This window comes from Ornithodoros turicata, chromosome 5, assembly GCF_037126465.1.
Source record: "Ornithodoros turicata isolate Travis chromosome 5, ASM3712646v1, whole genome shotgun sequence".
NCBI lineage: Eukaryota > Metazoa > Arthropoda > Arachnida > Ixodida > Argasidae > Ornithodoros > Ornithodoros turicata.
This window is the reverse complement of record NC_088205.1, coordinates 74,088,328-74,103,577: the sequence shown is the minus strand read 5'-3', so window position 1 is coordinate 74,103,577 and position 15,250 is coordinate 74,088,328. Positions and strand designations below refer to the sequence as shown.

Sequence of the window (15,250 nt, the reverse complement as noted above, 5' to 3'; positions counted from 1 at the left end):
ACTGTCGGCACATAGTCGCCAGATGACAGTAAACAAGTCAGACACTTTATTGCGCTATGCAGAAGTATATATTTTATACATTTAAATAACTATTTTACAAACTATTTTGTGTGTTCTATAATTTGCTCACATAATAACTCAATGAACTCGAACCGGAATATTCGCCGTTACGACGCTTTGAACACATTGAATGAGTAGTCCCGCTTGTAGTGTCCCGCTAAAAGTCCTTTAAGCGCTAGATGTAACAACCTGCCGGTCAGACCCCAAACTTTTAGTCCATCCACAACAAAAACTGGAGACCGGTAACCCTTGACCTCACTATACATCGTGTACCTCCAAGTTTTGGAGTCACACAGAGATTCCAGCGACAAGAGGAACGCGCGTTCCACTTCATCCGTGTTGATGCTCAAGTCCTTTAAAATATCAGACGACCGGGTTCTCACCACGCCAATGACAGGTGTCACTAATATCCGCGTTCCTAGTGACGGAAACGGGTGAAGTGGTCCCCACACTTCGATATCGCCGTCCGCGATACCAAGCTCTTCGTGCGTCTCCCTCAAGGCAGTATGGGTCGCATCTCTGTCTTCCGGGTCAGTGATCCCGCCAGGGAAACATATCAGACCTCGATACCGGAATACGTTGTTAGATCTCACTGTCAGAAGCACCGAAGGCTTGCCGCCGTCGGCGAAGCAGAACGGCAACAATACCGCTGCATTTCTGTTCGTTTTCAGTGAACGAAATGGTTTGCTGTACTCTGTAGCGTACTCCTGCAAGTAGTTCATGCAACTTTGTCTATTAGCAGCAGAAAACACAGATTCGTCTATACTGCTTCGATGATCGGCCGAACCAATTCCACGAATAACCTGGGAACGTAGCGAACTTGTCCGAAGGAACTTCAGATAAGTCATATTTTGTCAACCACGTCTACTACCGAAACTGTGATAAGCTGGTCGCGGCCATTACGACATGTTGATGCCGCTAGGGCATTCGGAGATCCGCAGAGCTCCGCGCACCATAGCGCAAACTTTGAAATGCGCGGGAGAGCGAAGGCGGCGGGATCGCACCAGCTCCGGTGGCGCAGCGGTAACGCGTGCGCTTGGAGACTGGGAGGTCCGCGGTTCGAATCCGCGGGCCGGCTGTGCCGTCTGGGGTTTTTCCTGGGTTTCCCTCAGATGTGTAATAGGCGTATGCCGGCACAGTTGTTAGTCGGCCCATGGACGCAGCTATCCTCCCCCCGAGCGGATTCCGCTCGGTCTTCCACTTCACCCTTTCCTCTCCACCACCTTTCCCTTCCCGAGAAACATGCCGCCTAATCAGGCAGGCAGACCTCTCGGGTTCCTCCCGACGACACTCCTCCTCCTCCCCCCCTCCTCGGCGGGATCGCGGGAAGCCCATGGGCCCCGATCTTGAACGTACGCGTACCCAGATGCGGTGCCGACATGCGGGAACGCGATCTGGGCACGCGGTTGCGCGCTCGAATGCCGCTTTGTTGCTGCAACCACGAATTCGAAAATTCATATAACCTCCAGCAGAAAGACATTTGCTTTTATTTCCTTTTTCTTTGACAAAAAAACTTTGGCATATAAAAAAAAAATCAAACATTGAGCTTATAGACCTCTCACTGTTCACAAATGACGTCAGATGGTACAACAGCGCCACCAACTACGTAGACTGGAACTATTATAGTAAAAAATCAACAAGTAACAAGAAGTTCTTGCATATTGTTAGTTGTATGGTCTTGTTCTGTTCCAGTCTACTGATATCCCTACTATGCTAGCTCACCATATTCCCATAGCCTTTAGGTAGCTCTCTCTGAACATGGCTACCGGGCTCTTCCAAGAGCCCGAGGAGTACTCATTTTTCACAGAGTACGTGTGGTGTTTCTCTACAAAGCAAGCACTAACGAACCACATTCCGTACAGGATCCTTTCCACATGTGGTTCTTTTTCTTTTCTTTCCGCGGTGGACCGGAGACATGAAGCGCATGCTCGTGAAGACACCAAAGCGATTAGAAACATTATCTCATTTGCGTGTACCATTAATACAAGGAAGCGACCCGTGACCCTCGTGAAGGAATTTACGACTTGTGGAAAAAGCGACGTTCTCAGTCAGCGTTGTTTCGGTTGCACTAGGTCTACCAACGTCATGGTTATGCATCCAGTGTTTCGTTAAAAAGTGGCAAGCTCCTCTATGCGTTTTTATATTGTATCTCTCAAAATAAAGTGACGACTACGAAGCCATACGGCAAAGCGAATCACGCCCAATAAATCAGAATCATCAAGCAATACGAAAAGTACTTCATTTTACCCATGATACCATTCTTACACCATGCAGGACCTGGGACCTGGTACAGAAAATGCCTTCGTGGAAGGAGAATGCACGATTAAAAAAAGGGTGATGCCGTAGCTTTCACGTCTTCAGCTGAACCCAGTTCTTGGCCTTAATCCATTCAACGACGATGTCCGACCATTCGTGCAAACGGTTCGAAGCTAATTCGTATGCCATGAGGCCGTTTCGTCTGATCACGTGCCAAACTTCGTCCAGGACGATTTCTAGTTGTTCCCGAGTCAGTGGCCTCTTGTTTGTGTAGAAGGAGAATATAACCATCGCACAGCCGAGCGACAGTGCCACAAAGAGTAGCGAGAAAGTGAGGGACAGAACCAACGACAGCACTAGCCTCAGAAGCGAAGAGCAGTAACCTGTAAAGTGAAACAGGACTTTATTATAAAGACAATGAACCAATCACATTGGAAGCTGAAGAAAGCAATCATCGAATTTGACACAATTTTTCTCCGGTTTTGACTAAGTTGTTTTCATAATTTGTTGTTTCAACTGGATTGATACATCAGCTTTCATGCCACTATGCCTTAAAGAAAGCTCTAAGCTATGTGTTTGTGTCGTCCATGTTTGTAGCCTGCTTCAGCTAGTTCTCGTTGTGTACAGGTAGTGTTCAACCTTAGCCATCAAGGACACATACCCTTTTGTGGTTTGGATGATACTTGCCGTGCCTTGCCATTCTTTTTTACTTCTGTACCTGCAGGACACGGAATACTCATTATACTAAACACGTATATTCGCAGAAAAATAAAAAATAAAAGAAGAAAAAAACGAATTAATTATGGCAGTGTGCAAGACGATTAAACAAGAAATGAAGTGGAGCATTACTTCTCTGCCACAAAAGTGTTGAAGTAAATAGGTGATGAAAAATTATATTTTTCCCTCTGGTGGTAATCAAACCTTGATTGTTACAATGCTGGTGCCTGCAAATCAGCTGCTTTGTTTCAATACTAAAACTGACTGGAGGGGTAGTTGTTAACTTTGAAATAGAAATAGCATCTCAACTCCCTCCAAGGGACAGAGATTACAGTGTTCTCCTTAGCCAAGGGTGAGCTGATATTTGCCATATTTTTTAAAATATTTCTAGGGTGTTTTAGGCATTCAGACTTTATATTCATTCCCTTCTAGTGGAGCTACCACACATTTACTGTTATCGGAAACAGTGGTCTAAACCTCATCAGACTTTTTTGTAATGCCACTGTTCTGCTTCCCTTCGTTGCCTTTCACATGCCTCCCCATTTTTATTTTCCGATCCAATCCAATCCAGTCTTTCACCTGCACATCCTAAGCAATCGCGGCGCAGAAGCGTACCCCCACCTCCGCCACTCCGACGACCTACCTTGCGACCGAGCACCTTCGACGTTTTTCTGCTTTGCTTCTTTCTCTCTGAACTGCTGCTCCCTCTTCAATTTGTTTTCTGCTTTCTTCTTCTCTTTCTCAGCCTTTTTCTCCAGACGCAGTCGTTCGGCCTCTTTTTCAGCCTGGGCCTTCTGTTTGGCTTCCAGTTCTGAAATACAGTTAGTTTTTCATCTCACCAGACCGAAAGCAGGAATTACGCAGTAGAGCTACAAGTGTACTGCGGGCTGCTCGTGAAATGAGGGAATTTCCTAATTTCTGCTCCAAGACGTCCAAAAGGTACAACCTCACACTGTGCTCCGCTACGTTACAGTGTGTTTGCAATCTTTCTGTCCTGCATATCATACAAAGTGACTTAAGCGACCCCCATGACGCTTCTAGCTAGCGGTAGGTACGCAAAAGTACACCAAGTAAGCCAGCTTCACCTCAGTGGGAAGGCAAGGCACTTGACAAGACACTTAGCCGTCCGCAACAATGCTTAATTTCTACACGTAAAACTATGCGGATATCTCCTGGTAGCTACAGGTAGTAAGCATTTTGACGCATAATATACGTGCCTCTCTGTTCCTTCAGACGTTTCTGTTTCTCCCGTTCTTCTTCCGACGCGAGAGTTTGAAGATGTGTAACAACCTGAAGGAAACATGGGAAAGCTTGATCATGATTTCTACAACATTTTGCATCGCCATAAATCCGGGCTCACCTTTTTGGCACACGTCTGGCACTGTTTGGCATCTAAGCAGTCCCCTGCTACGGCACGGAGTCTTGGTTGTAGTGGGTTATCTTTAAGGTCCAACCATTTCAACTGTTTCATCCTACACATGCTCAAGGGAAGCACAGTCAAGCTGTTGGCATACAGGTCCAGCTTTTGCAGGTTGTTGAGTCGGCCGAAGTTCTGAGGCAATTCACGCAGCAAGTTTTTGCTCAAGTCCAGTTCGACCAAGTGGGTTAACGTGCAAAACGGGTCCTGAATAGGAAAAAGAACGCAGAGAGGTGTACAGAGGTGAGTTGAACACAGGGTTTTGCTCGATGAATTACACAAATGAAAGTGCTTATTTCGGTACCCATGCAAGTAAAGTGCTTCGTACATCGAATAATTAAACGGCTCAGTGCCACAATAATTCATAGTACACTGCGTAAACACCGTACTTACAGGCAAAACGGCAATTTTATTGCAAGAGAGATCAAGTTTGACAGCTTTCGGTATCTCCGCCTGTGGAAAAATGAAATCCAGGAAGAGGGATATGATAGTGTACTTCCTGGCGACGCAGATGTGATTGCAATCACTAAAGCTGCAGAGAGCGTCATAACATCACTAGGAGGGTGCATCATCCGGCAAACTTACCAGCTCTTTCACCGGAGGCTCTGAAAGTTCACTGAGACTCAGGTCAAGTGTGTCACCGTCTACCTTACTTTTTAAGGAGCCCTTCGTCATTTTTACACTGGCAAGGTTATAAAGCGAGATGTTACAGGTGGCAAAGTGAACTAAGTTCGGACCGCGATTAAGTTAAAGCCGAGGGTAACGTATACGCACGCAGATTCCAACAGAAACATGCATAAAAAAAAAACAGAGCGATCGTTCTGCCACCAGTGGAACAAAATGAAATGTTTTCCTCCACGTCACACGTCACGTCAGCCAGCCACAACGGCCACAACTTGGCAAATGATAAGCATGGAAAAGAAACAAAACGGATCGAACGCTCGTAGCAGATTCTTGCTTTTCTTTGCTGCAAGGTTGATGATATTTTTGGTGGGGCTGGTTGGTGAAGTCTGCCTTCGCTCAGACGAGAAGCTGTAAACAAACAGCTGAGGTAGGAAAAGTTAGTTTCGTTTTCGGTATCGATGTCAACGAAACCGCTTCTCCTCACGAGTTTTTTCTTTTTCTTTTTTTTGTGAAGACGGATACAGTGCCGCTGTAATGCTTCAGACAAGAAGTTTTTTTATCTCTACACAGCTTACAATTTATAGCACCAGAACTTTTATTGTATTACATTACTGGTTTTCAGAGCTGTATCAGAAAGCAATTTTTTTTATTTCGGAACACCCTGGTCTGAGGCGGTAGGTTCGAATCCACTTTCTGGTATTGGCGGTTTTTCCTTTGCTTTCCGGTAGGCATTCCAGACGTAAACAACGGGAATTAGCCGAGGCAGGCTGCAAACATGGACGACACAACACGTATTTTTCCAACGCCCAGCCTTTCGTGGTGTCAGCACCTTTTTCTTGAGTTGTTTGACTTTCAGATGAATGTCGGCGCAGACCTTCCTGAAGCTCTCAGGAAGCGTACTAACTCCCCTATCCCCACACCTCCCTGCTGACTCAAAAGGGAATAGGCAACCCTAAACCTAAACCTAAACCTGCTATCCTCTTGAAATCTCTCCACGTACGTCTGTACGCCGCACACAGCCGCAGTTGCTTCGCGGCGCTAACACGAAATTAAAAAAGTGTCAAAGGAAAACTTGTTGAAGCAAAGTCTCGCACAGCATATTTAAAAGTACAAGGGCCGTTCAAGGTTGGCACAGACGGTTATTACCACTTTGTCGCATCGCGGGACAGATATGGCACATACCGATCAAAAGTATATTTTCCCTGCCTCTGCCTACAACGGCCGCCACCAGTTATTGCATGCGTGCCCAGGTCGGGCACGACGCGCTTTTCAACGGGAGCAGGGCCGTGATAAAAAAGGTACCTGATACGTTTTTTAGGTATCTGGTACCTTTTTTTTACTAGTAATGGTATCAGTATACGTGCTTTTCAAAGGTAAATGTAAAATACAGTTCGTTATTAATCCCAGGCGGAACCGCTTGTTGGAACAGACAGCCGGTATTACACGTATTTTAAAACATAACAAGACATAATCAAGAACGGGAAATGTGTGTATGTGCATAAAAGTGTCATACAATGCAAATTTTTGGCCATCCGTAGCGTTTTTCTTGCTATTTGATTGTCAACACTCTCTTTAATAGGCCTAACGAGAACGACGACCCATATTCTTTCCCTCTGGACAAGATGCCGCGTTAGTTCATCGAACGCGCCTCGATGTGGCTTCGGCACAGCGACGTTACGGCTTGAGACAAGTTGACTCACTCCAGTACTGTCACTGCAGTGCTGTAGAAGATCTAGAGCACATTCTTCTCCATTGCCCACACTACCAACCTTCCCGAACCTTCCTCTCTCACAAAATTGATTGGTCCCTGGCAAGATCCAGCCCACCAACGCTCTGCCCTCAAAGTATGGCCCTCAAAGCTCTCTTTACCTTTCTGGATACTAGAGATGGGACGAATCCAAACTTTTTTGAATCCGAATCCGAATCCAAGGACGGTTCTACGAATCCACGAATCCCGAATCTTTCGAATCCTTTCTTTAAAAAGAGGGATAAAAAAAAACACAACTAGTGAAAAGTGTTTCGAAGCAGAATATGATACCTTGTTTAACGAAAAACATATTGAACATTGCTTCAGTTTCAGGAGAAAATATGCCTATATAGTTCTTCTTAAACGTAATTTATGTAACGTATTGTTCGTCGACTACAAGAAATGCGTACATTCTCGAGTCTGAATTATTTCCATAAAACTAAGCAACAATCAAAAGCAACACCAGGTTACTTTTAAACTTGTAATGTAACAGCTCCTGAACTGCTTTGAGTCCAGAGCAATGTAAACAAACAAACAAACAAGAAAACACCTGTCAGCCAATGAGGCTCATTTCGGCAGACCCCGAAGGGGAGGGGGGCGGATTTATTGTGGTTGTTGTTGTTGTCGAACAAAAGTATATTGTTCATGCCAAATGTCCAGAACGCACAAACGAAACTTGTGTGCAGAGGATCGGGGATATTCCCACGATTTTGATCTTAGGAGGCGGGGGGCCCCATAAGGTGTGTGATGCCCATATGTGCTGCTTTTCTGGCGTTGTTGACCTTTCCGGCCGATATTTTGCGGGCTTATTAGGGAGGAGGGCTGAGAAAATCCTTGCCGAGCGCAGATCGCATGCGCAAAAGTCATCGATGTCCCGCTGTATGACACACGAAACAAGTTTATGAAAACAGAGGTTAAAAATGAAAGTCGTTTGTTGGCTGTGATCAATGTTCATAGGAACAGTTAAAACCTGGTTTGGGCGTATGTTTTAAATGAATGCTAGAACCTGCGCAAGACCAGAAGCTATGAGAAAAACGGAAAACTCGACCGGCAAGCTTCACCGTTTGAAAAGAGGGTTCTGAAAATAAGTGTCCTTCAAACACATAAGTTACTCATTGTTGAGAGTATTTAGGGGCAGTATTTAATTGGTGGTATCTGCTGGTTTCTATGGTGCTTTGAGTGGCAGTGGTGAGGAAACCACCAGGAGTGTCTCAATGTATGATATGATAATAATAATAAATAAATGAGCACAGTACTTGTAATGATGGCTATTACATTTTCGAGGCAACATGTCCTACAACAAAGCTACCTAAAACTACATCGATCAAGATTATAGCTATAGTTAAATACTGTGTTGTTCAATATCAGTCATCACGCTCGCCGAAAGGTCACACAGACAGATAGTAGTGTAGATGTTTATTTTGCAGCGAACATCGAAGGGACAATGACCGTGACAAAAGAAAAAAATGCTTGAGAATGAACATGAATGATTATCAGTAAATAACCGTATCACACAGATAGCAACACAAACGCGCTGGTAAATGGAAGCATGAGAACTGATGGTGATGATGATGATGATGATGATCGCGGTTATCCCTATATCCCTTATCCCTATAACTTTTCTTATCGTGATTGATGCATCAAGGGGGACTGAACGAGCTGTTCGGATCTATAGCAAACCTCGATAACTGCGCCTCCCTCACAGAGGGCGCGCGAGTATAAACCAGAAGCAGAAGCCATACGAAAGCAGAAGACACCATATCCGGAGCTCGGTCTCGACACGCCACCTATTGAAGCACAACGGACACTTGAATCCCGTACTTGAATCCTGCCTTTGCATTTGCCCCACTACGTCGTCTTTACCCCTTGCAGCAACAGTACTGCTTTCGATTGGTGTTTCCACAGGATGCCTGTTACGCTGGTGACGCAGCCAATAAGTTACCGTGGAACAGGGCAGATTATGTGCCCAGGAAGTAACAAAATTGATCACTGAGTTAAATGCAGATTAGTATAAGGAACAAAAGCCATCCAAAGTATAGCCAGACGCCAGTCACAGCTTTAGCAACGTAGAAAAGGGTCTGATTGCAGTACAGTGGAGAGACAGGGTCCTTCGTGTCAATGTGTTGCGTGGTATTCACCCAGAAGGCACCTGGAACAGTAGAGATCATACTAACGATTTAAAAAACACAAGAGTGTATCGTTGATATCATATTGATTGTTTATGAGACTCTTATGTCTCTATCCTCGCACGGCAACGACACTGGGTCCAAAAAACTGTTCTCATTTTAAAAAATTTCAATGTCCACTACTTACTTGGCTAATTCGTTAGGAATGTTCAGCGGACAAACCTTCTGTTTCATAAATATTTACCCTGGTGGACCTTATGGTGCCGTTCCGGATTAAAAAATGCTGTTTAATTTATTGCGTATCACAAGCCAATCTCGCTAGAGGACTCGGTACGCAAAATATAAATGCCGTCAATCGGCATTACGCACCTTCCCGTTCTCCGCTCTCCGCCCCACGTTGGAAGCCTGCCAACTGCTCTGATGCGGAGGCGGAAAGCGAAGTCGGGAGAAGCAGCGCTGCCAGACTGATAAACAGACGGCGCACGTAGGTTTGAAGTCATACAAATTTTAATTCATTCCTTTGCCACACCTTTGGCACACTCTTAGAAATGAACTTCACCGCATAGCACGCTCCTAGCCACCCATCATCTCAAATGATATCGTTATCTGTCCTGATTTTTTGAAAACGGGAGGCGTACGCCTTTTTTGTGACAATTATGAGCCGCATAATTGTCACAAAACAGGCGTACGCCTCCGTTTTTCAACAAATCAGGGCAGATAACGATATCATTCGAGACGATGGTTGGCTAGGTGCGTGCTACACGGTGCAGGTCATCTTTGAGAGTGTAGGGTTCCGAAAACACGAGATTAATTCCGTAGTCGCACATGATAGTGCTTGAGACCCCATACGATTCCAAAATCAATAAGAAAACCCCCACCTCCGTTCTTGAAGATCATCGTGCTTGCCCGAGACAAATAATGCGTTTCAAAATAGGCTATAATAAGGTGAACCCATTACCCTTAGCCCACTGCGAATTCGATAATCAGATTTGTCGGTTAATTAGTTAATGCGATCACCGGGACACAGAGGGGATACCAAGCGTTAGTGTCGCAGTTGCAGACTGCAATAAACACTCCGTGTTATATGCCTTGAAAACATGTAAATACCAGCGATGGTCCATCCCGTCATGAACGCGGAGAGTATGACGATGGCCCGCAATACCCATCTTGACGCAATGCTGTCGTCACTTTTGACACAAAACATCGGCAGGAGAAACATGAGTAGAACAGAGGTTCCCGCTACGATCATGTAGATGGGAATGTACTTCTCGACCGGACACTCATCAATGTAGAGAAGACCTGAAAGAACGCAACAGGCAGGAGCGAAAATGACTGTTATGCGAGTGGAGCTTTCTCGCGAACGCTGAGTCAGAAATCCAGATCCCCCTCTCTTAATCGTTCCTAAAATATAATACTCTGGGCTTACCTGCGATCACCATTGAAGATGAAATTCCGAGTCCTAAGGTTAACGTGAAGAAACGCAGTACTGTGCAAGTGAAAACATGTTTCATTAGAATTTTCCTGATAAATAGCGAAATATGTGATTGATCATTGATGTCGTTCACAAAAGGCACGTACACTAAGCGAACGGAAGAAAGAAGTAGATAAAACCGTATATAATTATTCCACACTAAGGAAATGTCGGAAGTCGACAGTCGTAGGTCCGACCGTAACACTTGTGGAGAGAGAAGACAACAAGAGTAGAGAAGGTATTGTATTGTATACAATGTACATTGTATACAATGGCGCCGAAGCGAGTGCGGGCGCCCAAAAACCATAATCAGAAGGCCGAATTAACTAGTCGACGGAATTAGCCCTAATTAACCAAGAAATCAAATCTCCTCGAGCGCATGCTGTACATGTCCCTTTGACGAACGTCAAATAGCAACGCCCTGAACTGTAATTTTCGTCGCCCTCACGTGCCTGACGTGAACCTAACTCTATAGGCATGGAGGAAAGTTACTATATAGCAACGTACCTGAACATATGAGCGGAGCCATAGTGTCGGAATCAGGGTCGGCCATGTGCTCCCGTAAATGAAGGAGCTCTCTGAACTGTCTGACGCGTGTGGCCCACGTGATCGTCCTGACCAGCATCATTTCTTCAGCAGGAAATCGGGCAAAGAAGAAAGATGCACAAAATGGGCGTTACCTAAATTGATTATCGTCGTAATCGGTTCAGACAGAAAGCATTTCAACGTTAAACGATCTCCTTGTATTGCGAACCCGTTTATAACGATTAAGAATAATTTCACAATACCATTAGGGTCATCCGCATAGTTGACCGCTGTGTGTCTGGAGATGCGTCCTTGCTGAGCCTCTGGATCGTGGGCGTGCTTCGCAGAGGACTAGAACAAGTTAGTATTATCGCTATGTGACAGTCAGTACCTTCACCCTCACCGCATACACCGTTCGTTTGCTCTTTCTATGGCGAATAGTCGTTTCAAAACCGAAGCTATATACGGAGCGAATAGATATGTAGCCAAAGCAAATAGTTATAGCGAATAGTTATAAAACCGAATCAAATACGAAGCCATTAGTTGTGTAACCGGACCGGATACATATACGGCATATGAACGGGTATAAACACGCACGTGGCGTGCGAATGCGATATTCGCCTACGAATATATGACCCAAGCAGCACAACATCGTGACCCAATATTGGTTCTATATTGGCAATAGAGGCCCAATATTGGACCAATTACATCATCTATTACCATCTATTGCCGGTGCACCTATTACCGGTATCGCCAATATTGGACCAATATTGCCGGTAGCGACAATGCGTCTATTACCAATATAGCCAATATTGGACCAATATTGGACCAATATTGGGTCAAGATAGGTTCGAATCCTGGCGTCAGTGCCTTTTTTCCTGAGTTATTTGAATGCGTGATCTCCATTATTTGAATACGAAATTGAGTAGTATTATGAATGTTCATGCGTGTGTTATTTATATAGTGACATCAGAAATTACGCATTGTGATACTTATATTGCAGAATTCCTTCTTTTTTTTTTTTCAGCTGATTGAACTGACGGATTGGGGCTGGGGAGAGCGGGGTTGACAGAAACAATGTTTTTGGCAAGGGTGCGCTTCAAGATTTGGATAATTCGACTCTTGTATGAGTATAAGGTTCCGGTCTGAAGGCCCCTGGCATAGCCAACTATGTCGGACTGGGATGTTTTTCCTGCGGACGTATATAAAATAAGGTGAAGCGAAATAAAGATTTAGAAAATAAGATACGGTGCCAAAGTATAACACAGAAGCAATCACGAAGAGATGTACAATAGCACAATAAACCGTCACTCCACCCAGCTAACCCAGCCATTGTCAGCGACTTTTCTTCCTATCGGTTGCTTTGGAAACATCCTATAAATTTCCGATACGGCGTAATATAATCGTGTCCAGCTATAGTTTATATATACGTAAATGTTGACACAGATACGCTTGCATGCAAGAGCGTTATTTTTGCGAGGTTAAGGTCACAAAACTGTATTGTTTTTTATGAATTTGGATGACATATGTCTTTTCCATGAGGACCCGTAGGATTTTTTTTAGAGAAAGTCGTACGATGGGCAGGATGTGTCATAACACTTTGCATGTATGGTGGACACGCATTGTTCTGCGTACGTATTTAATTTAATTTCATTTCATTAATCTCAGTTGCAAGCGTATTATGTGGGGGGCAAAAGAATACACAAAACTACGCATATAAAAATCTTATGAAATAGCAATACAATAACAAACAACAATGTTATAACAACATGAGCTGAGAGGTGAAAGTCACTGACAATGTTAGCCAGCTGTAGGACTCGAACCCACATCTTCTGGATTACCGGTCCAGGGCTCTACTAATTGAGCTAAGCTAACACGCCTTCTCAGTGACTTCCAGGGTGCGTCAGTAACGTTCAGTGACTTTCATAGTTCATCGTTAATTTCTTAGGCAACTTGAGGCCTTGTATGTGATTGTCCCTTCTATGTTGTTTCCCAGCCTCAGAACATCAGTTCTCTCATGAGCTGAGAGACTGCTTTGCGGAATGAATCTGGGTTAGTTATCTCGTGGAAGGTGGTTCCACTCAGTTGCTGCATGTACGCGGGAAAAATGAATGAAAGTAAGAATTAGCTTTACATGAAGGAGTGTGAACTTCATAACAATGATCAATGCGGGATGATATGCAAAAGGGCGATTGATAGACTGTGTAATCAATTCGGCGTGCTGATAAACGTTATGAAAGTTTTTTCATGATCAAAGTCCAGATATTTGCCTGCATACCTGAATAAGTGGCGGCAATCCCAGAGATTCTTTCACTGATGCTGCTAGTGCGATGGTGTAGTTTGATAGTATAAAACGTGTAGAATTGTTTTATATCATTTCATCGAGGTATCGAGGTCAAACACGCACGATTTATGATTTTATATAGTTCTACCGTGGTGAAACTGTCGGGTTTATACTAATGGGAAATTGTTCCTGATTCGTAATTCTGAACTGCAAGATGGGTAAAAGGCGACCTACGTCGTCCAACAGCGAGCTTCCCAATGATTATGACGCACATGGTACAGTACTCAAAACAGAAAACTGATACCGCTAGTATTTTAGGTGAACACGGGTCAAGAGAAAATGAGCAACGTATCACAGAAGACACAAACAGAGATATACGCCGCTGTCGAAGGAAATACCTGAGCTTTCAGTAGAGGAGAACTCTCACGCGTCATTGTGGTCACTGCGCGCGGAACAACAACTTGGACTTGGTTTGAACACAAATACAAGTCGTCCGCATCCCCTGCGTGACGTCGCCGTTGACCGACTCCGATGTTTGGCTAGCGTAGGTCACGTGATTTGAGACCCGCTGCCCGCGACGCGTAAGAGCGGAAGTACTTGGAAGATTAGATATTTAGCATTCATCAAGATAACAGCGCGTCCCTCAATGATAAACAGAGTCGTTTTCCTGATGTTTTCGTTTCTGTAACGTGGGACCTCATATAAGCTTCGAGGACGACGCAGGGACTTCACACTTTGAGTGTGCAGCCGATGACTCCCCATCCGTGGCACGCAGTTTTTTTCAAGGACGTCTGCTATTGAAGGGGTTCGCTTCCCAAATCGGGAAAAAGCATTGTCTGACACCAGTGTGAACGAGCTATACGACGGGAAACGAACGCATGGCCTCCAAGGTCAAACACGCACACTGTCTGAGGAAAGATGGCGCATCTTTGTAACCACAAAAATGGGGATAACGATTAGACTGTTTCAGAATAGGGAGCCCATGTGCATTGTGATCCCAAAGGGATACTGCTACAGGCAGTGCTGTCTGGGGTTTTCCTGCAGACTTTCCAGGCGAAACTCGGGACAGTTCCCCCTGAAGTCGGCCCAGGACGCATACTAATTCCCCTGTCCCCCAGTCCTTCCCGCTGTCCTCTCTCCATCTCCCCACATCTATACGCCGCTTATAGCCACAGTTGCTTCGCGGCGCTAACACGAAGTAAAAGAAAAAAAAATCATACATGCAACTTGTATCGCTTACCCTCGCTCCAGTCACTTTGCGTAGAGTAAAAATTTTACACAGAGTAACGTAGAGTAACGATTTCGCATAAACATGATTCACAAGAAAGTCAAACATTATCACGTTTGCATTTTCAGATTGTAAAGGCCATTAAATGTTTTAAAAGTTTTATCACGTGTATTTTATTTTAGTGAATGGGTCGCACCATCATCATTTAATGCAATAAATGAGCCCGTCATTAAATGGTATCATTATAGTGGGCCGCATAATTTAATGCACTTAAAAATAGCGCGTTTTTTTTTTTTTTTTTTTGGCACGGGTATAAGACGTGATTAAGAAGTGAAGCACGCAATTAACCAAGTTACCCGTCAAAAAGTATATAATTTGAGGTCTGCCGAGGTGAAGAAACACACCATAAAAAAATGTGACACAAGGAACCGGCTTCTACAGGTTAGTGGCTTGAAGTGGCCACGCCAGACATAGTGACGCTTCTCGAAGGCGCCACACCATTGTATATCTTCTTGTTTCTAAAACAAATGCATCAACGAAGGCATTGTTGTGACTTGTCATCGTTATCAGGTTATGCCGAATAATCAGTGCTCGAGTAGCCCAGTGCACTCAAAGTACAAGTGCTTAGAGGAAGGCGGCATTACTCCCCTGATAATCAAATAGCTCTGCGTAGATAAGACATTTTATCTGCGTGAAGGCTCATAACCACGTGCAGTTATATGCCGGTCAAATTGAACGCCATGCAAGTTGATCAGCTATTTGCGCAGCTCCTCAGTTTCTTTCTTTCCCTTATTA

The 15,250-nt window shown here is 44.5% G+C and overlaps 3 protein-coding genes across 3 annotated transcripts; all 3 read right to left on the bottom strand.

Moving 5' to 3' along the window:
* Nucleotides 1–23: 23 nt before the first annotated feature.
* LOC135394790 (mitochondrial coenzyme A diphosphatase NUDT8-like) lies at nt 24–1,016 on the bottom strand. Its single transcript, XM_064625775.1, has one exon. It carries the CDS (start codon nt 906–908, stop codon nt 168–170), a length of 741 nt encoding a protein of 246 aa, XP_064481845.1. The 5' UTR covers nt 909–1,016; the 3' UTR covers nt 24–167.
* Nucleotides 1,017–2,282: 1,266 nt separating this feature from the next.
* On the bottom strand, nt 2,283–5,331 carry LOC135394789 (leucine-rich repeat-containing protein 59-like). Its single transcript, XM_064625773.1, has 7 exons — nt 5,036–5,331; nt 4,844–4,903; nt 4,394–4,657; nt 4,251–4,323; nt 3,677–3,844; nt 2,978–3,034; nt 2,283–2,699 (listed from the first exon to the last, which is right to left on the bottom strand). The coding sequence occupies exons 1-7, from the start codon at nt 5,123–5,125 to the stop codon at nt 2,410–2,412; spliced, it is 1,002 nt and encodes a 333-aa protein (XP_064481843.1). The 5' UTR covers nt 5,126–5,331; the 3' UTR covers nt 2,283–2,409.
* A 2,891-nt stretch (nt 5,332–8,222) lies between these two features.
* LOC135396194 (transmembrane protein 272-like) lies at nt 8,223–13,827 on the bottom strand. Its single transcript, XM_064627219.1, has 6 exons — nt 13,626–13,827; nt 11,207–11,294; nt 10,926–11,048; nt 10,374–10,433; nt 10,055–10,246; nt 8,223–8,970 (listed from the first exon to the last, which is right to left on the bottom strand). The coding sequence occupies exons 1-6, from the start codon at nt 13,659–13,661 to the stop codon at nt 8,816–8,818; spliced, it is 654 nt and encodes a 217-aa protein (XP_064483289.1). The 5' UTR covers nt 13,662–13,827; the 3' UTR covers nt 8,223–8,815.
* Nucleotides 13,828–15,250: the final 1,423 nt, after the last annotated feature.